Source organism: Cryptomeria japonica, chromosome 6 (assembly GCF_030272615.1).
Source record: "Cryptomeria japonica chromosome 6, Sugi_1.0, whole genome shotgun sequence".
Classification (NCBI taxonomy): domain Eukaryota; kingdom Viridiplantae; phylum Streptophyta; class Pinopsida; order Cupressales; family Cupressaceae; genus Cryptomeria; species Cryptomeria japonica.
This window is the reverse complement of record NC_081410.1, coordinates 183,425,958-183,436,109: the sequence shown is the minus strand read 5'-3', so window position 1 is coordinate 183,436,109 and position 10,152 is coordinate 183,425,958. Positions and strand designations below refer to the sequence as shown.

Sequence of the window (10,152 nt, the reverse complement as noted above, 5' to 3'; positions counted from 1 at the left end):
GGAGAAAATGAGTAGTAAAGTCCATGTAAAGAGATCACAATTATATGAGATAAAATTCCCACATAGAGAGAGAGAGGTAGAGACCATTCATATAGATTTTGAGTTTTATGCTCATTTGTGAGGGGAGAAGGAAAATCCATGCAAGGGAAAAGAAGATTGAATGAAGATGAGGGGTGGGCCATTGCCCCAGGGGTTTGTCTTTATGTGTAGGTTTTTAATGTTAGGAAAAATAGAAGAGCGCCAAAGATGAAATAAGGGAAAGATCATTTATAGTTCAGTTTTTGTACACCTTGAATAAATATATGGAAATGAGGAATATTTTTAAGTAAATATATATGTAAGAAAAGCTTAATTTAAATAGTTGCTTTAATTTCATGTGTTAAAATACACGTGGCTTTGGATTTGATTTGATTTGATTTTTATACTAGTAATTGAGTTGCTTGCAACAAAGTTAATATATTGCTTTGTCTAGGCTACGATTGTGACGAGTGAGATTGTTTCTAGACACTATAGTTAGTGTAGCACCATTTGTTAATGAGGGACACAAATTTCATGTCAAAAATATTGTACAAGATGACCTATGGATTAGATCTGCACCTTAAATCTTTGGACATTTGCACAACTTTAATGGTGTATTATACTTTGAATCCATGACCTTAGCCTTATACTCTCTGTCAAAAGTAAAAATGTAGATTTACACCTCTTTTTATTGTGTACTAGTGATTTACGAGATATCCATAAAATAATGTGTGTTGAGAAATAAAAATGGCACTATAAATCAACATATAATACTATACACAAATGGCAACCAACACCTTCTCCCAACATACATTGATATGAACATTTAATATGTATTATTAAAATGTGATGCTTTTCTTACTCAAAACTTATGAAATTTGTTGTACTATTATTCTTCAAGAATATAAAATTTTAAAAATTAATCATTATATAATGTAAATGATGTAGAAGTTATAATAAGAAAATAAATTTATTAGACAATGAAAATTAAATTAGATAATTAAAAAAAAAACGCTTACTTTAACACAGAAAAGTCATAACTATAAATACTATAACAAATTTAATAATAAATTTGATTACAATCATGTCTGCTCAGACAAGTAGTAAACGGTAATGATCCGTTTGCATTTATCTCTGACAAGATTCATACAAGTGAAGGTCAACTAAGCCAAAGAACCAGATAATTCTGGGAAAAAGCTTGTCTAAATCCAAGAGAGATGGTGTCTACCCACCAGATTCATAATATCATTACATTGTAGGCCACATTGATTGAACAAGGATGTCAATCCCAAAAACAGCCCATTGTGTGAGCAGCATTACTAAAAACAGAGGGATGAAACAAGGCTACTGAGGCCCTGTAAAAAAATGCCCTCTGAAACAAATGGCTGCTGCAAACAATTTTGTACATGAATGACATGAATCTGATAAAAAGATTTCACAGGTAATCTTAAAAAAGAAAAATAATGTTCACTCCTATCTAAATACATCAAACACTAAAGGTTTTATTGTTGCTTTCTTTTAATGAACACGCCACTGTCACATTTCTAAGTCATGTTATTGAAGAGAGCCTGCAAAGCCTTCACTATTTCAGCCACACTCAAATCACAGGCTTCTTCCATCTGAAAACAAATAGAACGAATTGGGTCAGTTAATTTAATGCAGATGGAAACACCCAATTGAGATTTATTTTCTTTGAGTTAGACAGTTGAAGTAATGAGAAAGAGAAAAGATTGAAAATTGTTGATGGTTTTTAGATTTAATTGTGTGATCAATTTTTTTTATCAATATTTCAGATCATGTGTCATGATGATGATGGATCATAAAAGATGATCCAAACGTTTGATGAAAAAAATTGATCACACAATTGAATCTAGAAACTGTCAAAACTTATATTTAATTGACTGAAACATGTCAGAGATCACAATGGCATTGTAAATTTCATGTGTTTTATATGCTATGTTACCTGAACAGTGAAAGTCAAGTCTAGGGTTGTCTCTGTGAAAGATAGAATGCTGGCATTCATGATAGTGAGGTCAAGCCTTTCAAGCTCTGCAAGGGACTTTACCAGAAGCCCTTTTCTCTTCTCGCAATGGATTCGAATTAGAATGTTTTTGTTCACTTGACGAGCCTCGATTTCAGGTATCAACACACCTTCTGTACCATCTTCCACGGCAGAGGAAGAATTAGAAGAGGAAGAAGTTGAAGACAGTTTGTCGTCCTCGGGATTCGAAACCAGCTTGGCCTTCTTTACATACACCACGGACTGCACTGTTTTCTTGGGAGCTTTTTCCTCCATTACCTTCACCTTCTCCTGCAACTGCTTCACATACTTTATTGCATCCCCCAGAACAGAGGCCTTATCCATCTGTCATAAAACCAAAATTATGAACCACCCAAAAACCATAACTTTTATAGCACATAATTGAAACTTTGAATTGGATTCTAAGGATGAAATTATTGATGTTACCTTCTTGAGGCCAGGAACAATGGCAGAGAGAGCGATGAATCTCTGGCTAAGTTTCTCCCTCCGCTTCCTCTCAGCCATGATGTGATCATGAGTGTTACTCGATACCTGCTTTTTCCCCTGATTCTGCTTAAACATCTTGGCAGAGGAGGGTGAAATGTTAAATCCAGAGTTGTCCACAGAATTAGTAATATCTGATATGCAACTCTCCACCACGATTTCGCCATTAATGGTGGGTGTGTTTGGGGCTGCATTGAAATTACTGTAGTTATTGCTGTTATCAGTATAGTTAGATTCATCTTGGAACTTCAACATGCTTGTTATGTAATTCTCCAGTGGGGAATTAATCTGTTGGCAATTGGGCACATAAACAGATGGAGCTGTGGAAACCTTGCTTGAAAACTGTGGCTGTCCATGCCCATGAGACGAATTGGAATCCCAACTGATTGTTTTCATCTGTTTTGAAGGCCTTTCGTAATAAGAACTTCCTTCACAGGGCCTTGTCCTGACTCCCAATTGAGGAAGCTTTATATTGTTGTTGTGATAGCAAGCAGTTTCCAGACCCAAGTTATTATTATTATTGTTCTGGTACCCCATTAGAGCTGCAAGCTGTTCTGCAGTTGGGTCATATACATTGCTGTTGTTCTGCATTACTTGCAGCGGATCATCCATGCCCTGCAACAAACAATAATCCAAATAATTTCTCATTTCAATAATGATATCGATTACAAATATCCGGTTCATACCAAAATCAACATTAAATCGATACCATTTTTTTTTCACAGAACCAACATCAACATTAAACCAATACAATTTTCTCAATATGAAACCAATACAAATTTCTTATGAACAAACTAGAATTATGAGAGAGAATCTGTACCAGCTCTGACCACCATTGAGCAGATGACATTTCCATCTCTTGAGAATTCTCCCTGCTCACGTCGGTGAAGCTGCAAGGAAAATTACAATCTCATCGTCTAAGCCCACAAAATGTCTTATTCATTGACTTAAAAAAAAAAGTAATAGTTGTGGGCAGCTGGAAACTCAATTGGTTGGTTGACTTTATGATGCGTATTTTAGACTTTAATATATGTATTCACAGGCAGCCATAACGGGGACAGTTGTATTGATGATAAAATACCATTGTCAAGCGTTGATTTACATTATGCCATCAAACCAGATTCCCACAACGCACGCCATGCTCGACAAAAAAATCACAAGATGAAGAAGAAAAAAAATTTTAAAAATCTTACAATAGAAAACAATTTTTTTTTTTTTTTCAAAATTTGATTTTTTGAATGTTTTTCATCAATGTTTCGGATCATATTGTATAATTCATCATGACATTATATGATCGATCATCAAAATGTAAAAAAACATAAAAAAATCTACAACAAGATGAAACAAAGCAGAACAGGAATTGGAGATTATCTAGATACTATCCATGATAATCGATCTGTCTGGCTGCCTGAATTCATTTGGAAACCTCAAAAGAATCCCCACCAGCTAAAATTTCTAGCAAGCACAAAACATAGCTAAAACAACGACTTTTATACTCCAATTCTTTCTTATGACCTGAAAATGAAATTGAAGCTCTATGCATAACCGGATAGAGATAGAAATGGGTTGAAACTCACAAGGATTTTATGAGAATGGTGAAGCTGCTGCAATCAGAAAATGGCGTTAAGCTTATGTGTGGATCCCATCCTTTGGATCCCTATTTGAACAAAGCTTAACACGCATCTGCCACGGTTATCAACAAACACCGAAGAACACACTAAATAAAAGGTCAAGAGACGAATTGAAGGAGCAGCCAATTCAACAAAAAAACCAAGTTTTTGGTCCAAAGTTTCAAACCCTTCTGGTCCAGATAAAAGCGAGCAAGAGAGAATTTAATATCATGTTTCATGTGGACACGCTATTCTCTGAAATATGAACGCAGACCAACTTCCAGGTATGATGGGCTGGATTGAAAGTGACAGTTGGTGACCGCATTAACCTCAAGTAATCTATGTGAAACCGTACATTTTAACTCGTTAAATTAGGGTTTCATTTTACACAGTACGCGCCGCTCTCTTTATCATCACATGTCAAATGTGTTTTGCGCACTTGCTTTTGTATAACCATTGAACAACATGCTTATTATCTTAATGGATACTTGACTCTATCTATCAATTATGTGAAATTGAGAATATAACATGTGTTTTTTAAGGAATTAGTGTGGGTATTTCTATTTAAAAGAGAATAAAAGTACCCATATTAAAAAGTAGTAGTAGGTAGGTGGTATAAGATCACTCCACAATACGAGGTTTCAATAGACAAAACATTACATAAACATAAAAGTTGCTAGGTGACAAGAGTAGTAGGTGGGGGTCGTGGGTCGGATCCGTGACCTATTCCATACATCAAATGTGTATTTATATTGTTCACAAAATTAATTTATGATTGTTTAATTTGTGTAATAATTTTATGAGATTTGATTTTAGATTTTTAAGACGACTTTTATTAGTTTATAATGAATGGCTTAAAACAATTTTATTTTTGAATTTTTAAGTGTAAAGTTTAGATTATATTTGTAAGGTGAATTGTAGAATTTTTTGAAGTTATTCATTTTAATATTTTTTATAAGTTATTCAAATTAAACTCATGTTGTTAGGACCATATCTCCCCACCAACTATCTTATATCTGTGATTGTTGAAGACTTCTCGTAAATTCCCATCATTTATCTTCCTAATAGATATTAGTTTTTGTGTCATTTACCTAAGATGTGTAAAACTCTAAAACCTTTTTGATCCTCCAATTCGAGAATTTGTTCTTAACTAAAACATTTAGAACTATACCAAAAAAATAGTTGTTTCCAAAGTAGACCTTTCCACCATCAAACTTCTCACAATGTGAAAACACAAGGAAAAAGACACAAAAGTTGATAGTCTATTTATCCTTGCATGCATGTGTATCCTTGCATGCATGTGTATTGTGAGCTACAATGAATGCATTTGATTTATCTAGAGAAGCCTTAGATTCAAAATCATCATTTGATTGATTCATTTATCTTCTTTGTATAATCCTTTTTGATATGATCTTTCTTACCATAGTCCCAACATTTCACTTGGATTATCTAAGAGATGTAGATCTTCTACTAAGATTCAGATATGCTTTATTTCTTCTTTCGTATCTTTTTTATTTGGCCATATATGAATAATTCTTTTCATATTCAAAATCCTTTCACCTCATCTCCTTTGAGAGAAGAGTAACCACTACTTCATCAACCAAAATATTTTAAGTTGTACTTCTAATGGTTGTCATTAGATCGTGTCTCTAATTTGCTAAAGAATAGATCAAAGTCAAGCATAAATCCTAATCTTGATTAAATAGGTCTAGTTCTAGGAAGACAACTGAGAGCAGGGGGAGGAGGGGTGAATTAGCTGTCCCAAAAACTCATACAAATTAAAATTATTCTCATATCTGATTATTAAACATGAACACATAAATCAACAACACATCATGAACACACATAACACCAATATCTTTGACGTGGAAAACTTGGTCAAGGAAAAAACCACGGTGGGAACCTACCCACAATATGATGATACTCTGTTAGAAATATATGAAATATTACAATGGGGAATGCACATGCATTTAGGCACACTACCTAGAGCTCACTACTCAAAACACAGAAAGGGCTACAACCCTGGTAAGACTCACTATTTTGCAAACAGATACAGATCACATCCGAAAGATCATGAACTGATAAAATAACATATCCTTATGCCTGGTTATAGTTCTGGTTAAGCACAAAACAACTTCATTCTTCACTCTTCACACTTCTTCTCTGCCTCTGAAAGATCAATACACTATTCACACATACACTCATCCATAGCACTCAAGATATTACAAAGATATTACATTTATTTATACATAACATCAACCTTGAAAAGATCAACAAGGTTGGCTAACACATATCATCTAATTACAAAAAATATAATCACACACGCTATAATATCATATGTGGACTAAGCAATGTCGGTTAAGACATAGCATAGACCCATATCACATGTCTCAAATGTGAAACACCTCCAAGAATTATGCATCAAACATCCGCAACATGCTACAAGCATCTGGTTGGCCAAAACATGAAGAACACCACCGAACATAAGAGAATCATCAATTACACACACAACGATCAATGCAGACCACCAGCACAAAAGACACACGATCTAGAAACATCCACAAGCATCATGAATTACCACCACAACATCCGCAAAAACTCAAATTACTAGAATCGTCAACATCTCTACACCGAACTTCAAGAACACTAACTGCAACAACTATCAACCTGGAAAAATCACTTGCAGAGAACCAAAACCATGAACCACTTGAATTGACAACACACTAGAACTTCCCAAATACATCTCCAAATCCAAAGATCAATATATTACAATATGGAGCAATGCATATCAAAATACTAACACACTTCCATCACTAAACAACAGATTAACCAGTCACAACACAAATAACCATAGCTCATTCGGACCTCTGAAAATTGCACTGAATCATCTGAAATAATCATCTACAAACCCTTTAATCTGCAAACTCTAATCATCAACAAGTTGAACAAACCAACCAACAGAACTCACTGCAACATTGTCACAGACAAACAAATATATTGACATCAATGACAAAACATCGCTCAGATACCACTTAAGCACATATTTGCTGCACATTAACAACAATCTCCAACAAATCTTCCATCATGTCACCAATGTAACTAGCCCACAATGGTGTTAAATTAATTTAGATGCCTAACAAATAACTCCCCATACCCATCCTCAAAGTATACAACTTCTTTCATAGAGAAACAATTGTCCATTAGTGATTTATCTTGGTATAATTGTCCCCTTCTTATAAAGAGATTTTGAAGTGGGTTCTTTTGCAACATTCCTAAGTATTAAAAAATTTAAATAAAGAAAAATACAAAATTCAACTTATAGATTTCTAATTTAATATTGCCTTTTCGACCATTCACATAATCATATTTGGAAACTACATACCCTAGATCTTGATCTATAACAAGTCCTCCATTTTAATCTCTTGATAGCTTAATTATTTTTCCATTAAACCTTTTCATATCCAACTATGACGTACTTGTCATCTTTCTTAAAATAAAAAATGTCTATTATGAGCATGTGCATCTCATTGAAACTAAGATTGTTCCAAAATATCATTTTCCTATCATCTAGGAAATAAAGTTTACTAAACTCTTATACCATATGCAAGGAAGAAGATAGTAAAAATGATTCCTACACTAATCAAAGAGAAGAGAAGCACATAAGCAATATGATCAAATAATTTGGGAAAGAAACACATATAAAAAATTTAGTGCTACATAATAAAATGTCTACCTTGGAAAAATCATTTTGAGAAAAAACCCAACCTCCATATCTCAAACAAATATATTCACAATAAAAAAATAGTTATATTAAATAATAGAAAGCTCAACCCTTCATAGGAGAAAGAAGTAAAAGTTTAGACAATTTTTGGTGGTATAACCCCTCACAAAAATGATCTCATACTACATCTACATTCAAAACCTTAATATATAAGAGAACATGTTGTCACTATTTTGTCTATTGGGTGATTTTGTTCTCTTGTCCATTATAATCTGCAAAATTATGCTTTGTACTTCACTTCTGCCTCTGAGGGTTTTTTGGTTTAAGGGTTTTAGGTTCTGCAATTTACCCTTTTCTCTCTTAGGTCCATGTGTTCTATTTTTGTGTTACTTTTTCCAATTAAGTGGAAGGATCACTTCATCGTGAAAAGAGGTCCCCCCTTTTTACATTTTCCTTAGGCAGGTCCTTAAATATGTTTTATTTTTATGCCTTCCCCTAAGTTTTATTTCTTTGTCGAGCTTCTTAAAGATCGTGCAAGTTCTAGCTGATCTGACGGTGTGCGTGATCTTGCGAAGGGAAGATGTGCGAAGCTTACCCTTCGCGAAGTGGCAAAAAGGTGGCGGGCCTGGGTAAAGTGATCACAAGGAAGGCTAACGGACGATTATGTCCTAGAAGATCCAACGGCCCACATTGATTCCAAGCCAGTAGCAACACGAAGTTTACTCTTTGCGAAGTGGCGAAAATAAGCTGGCGACTATGTGGTGGATGATGTGGCAATACAGTTGGATGTCTAGCTGGTGCAGAAGGTGATCTGTCGGTAGGACACGTGGCTCCAAAGGATCGTGAAGGGCCCACTACGATTGAGCGGTGATGGTGATGAAATTCATGGCTAAGTAAAACATGTGGCAGTTCAGATGTGGAGTCCGATGGAGTTCTTGAATAAATGAATGGCTGACATGTAGGAGCTATTTGCCGGAAATCAATAAGGCAAGTGGATTCTGCGTGAAGGGCCCACTTTGAAGGATAAAGGATGTTAAAGGCTACACATCTCACAAGTGATCCAACAATGAGTGTTATTTCACAACCCAAAGATGCAAGGTGATTAACCTCTGTGAAACAAAGAAAACCATTAGCGGTGACGGTTTCATGCGGTTAGTTAAAAGACTAGCGATCACCATGGAGAGTAAAGATTGAGCGAATGGAAGAAGATCCAACGGGCAGCGCTATTTTGCATGGAAGAGATGCATGAGATTTATGCCTCACGAAACAACAAAAGGAAGGTGGGGCCTGTTTCTAAGCGGGATGACCCAGGTAAGGTAAAGAACGTGCATGTTCTTTAGGGTTCGGTGGACGACGTTGTTTCGCATGGCAAAGATGTGAGGTTTTTAACCTTTGCGAAACACCAAAAAGCCAGGACACTTAGAATTTTCGTTGTGGTCCGTTGGAGCCAATTTTTGAATTCAATTGCAAATTGATTGCTGAAGCATGTGGCTTAATGTTTCAACTCAATGCTCAGTTGCCATATTAAGCTTCACATCAATTGAATTTTAGCATCATTTCAAAGAGTTTTGCAGAGGAACCATTGCGCAGAGTGAATTTCTTCAGGCAACAAGTAAGTTCTACACATTGCTTGATAGTTACAGTTCGAATTGATACCACTAGTTGTTTTATTTTCTCAAAGGTTTCCTTAAGTTTTTTAGTTGAAGTAGCTGTAATTTCAAGATGGCACCACGAAGAGATTTCACAGGGAAAGTAAATTACCAAGAGAGAGCCATATGTGATGACTTTCTAGAACAATTAACTATGTCCACTAATACCACTGCTAAAATGAAAGAACTAGTGCCCAAGGCCCCCTGACTGAGAATTGGTGATAGTTTGTATGACAAGGGGAACTTGTTGAGGGATTCACAGATAGGGATATCAGCTCTGGGACTTTTCAAAGTGGGATTTGGTCAGAGACATTCCCTTGCTCCAATGAATAGTATATGGGAGTTAGATGTGGGAAAGCTCATAGTCCCTGGGGTTTTCATGGATGTGGACTTGTTAACCCAGATTGCAAATAACTATGACCTTGTTGCTAAATGTATGAGAAATGTAAATGGGGGGTCATTGATTGAGATAAATGATGATGAATTTAGGAAAGTGTTCAGACTCAGTGAGGTGTCGAATTATCTAGAGCCTGTCAATTTTGATACACTTGCACAGGTTTACAATGTGCAGATCACCTCAGGAATGACCTTTTGAAAGATTTTTTGTCAAAATAGGAGAACTAACTGTTG

General features: G+C 35.3%; 1 protein-coding gene across 1 annotated transcript; it reads right to left on the bottom strand.

The window, feature by feature from the left end:
* Positions 1 to 1,050: 1,050 nt before the first annotated feature.
* On the bottom strand, positions 1,051 to 4,336 carry LOC131077615 (transcription factor bHLH25). The gene is made up of 5 exons (XM_058015144.2): positions 4,120 to 4,336; positions 3,363 to 3,432; positions 2,486 to 3,157; positions 1,982 to 2,383; positions 1,051 to 1,637 (listed from the first exon to the last, which is right to left on the bottom strand). The coding sequence occupies exons 2-5, from the start codon at positions 3,396 to 3,398 to the stop codon at positions 1,563 to 1,565; spliced, it is 1,185 nt and encodes a 394-aa protein (XP_057871127.1). The 5' UTR covers positions 3,399 to 3,432; positions 4,120 to 4,336; the 3' UTR covers positions 1,051 to 1,562.
* Between the last annotated feature and the right edge of the window lie 5,816 nt (positions 4,337 to 10,152).

Excerpts from the sequence above, each read along its gene's own strand:
- LOC131077615 (XM_058015144.2), bottom strand. The coding sequence starts at position 3,398 with ATGGAAATGTCATCTGCTCAATGGTGGTCAGAGCTG. Across the intron at positions 3,158-3,362 it reads CTCAATGGTGGTCAGAGCTG|GGCATGGATGATCCGCTGCA; the intron begins GTACAGATTCTC and ends TGTTTGTTGCAG. Across the intron at positions 1,638-1,981 it reads ACTTGACTTTCACTGTTCAG|ATGGAAGAAGCCTGTGATTT; the intron begins GTAACATAGCAT and ends ATTTGTTTTCAG.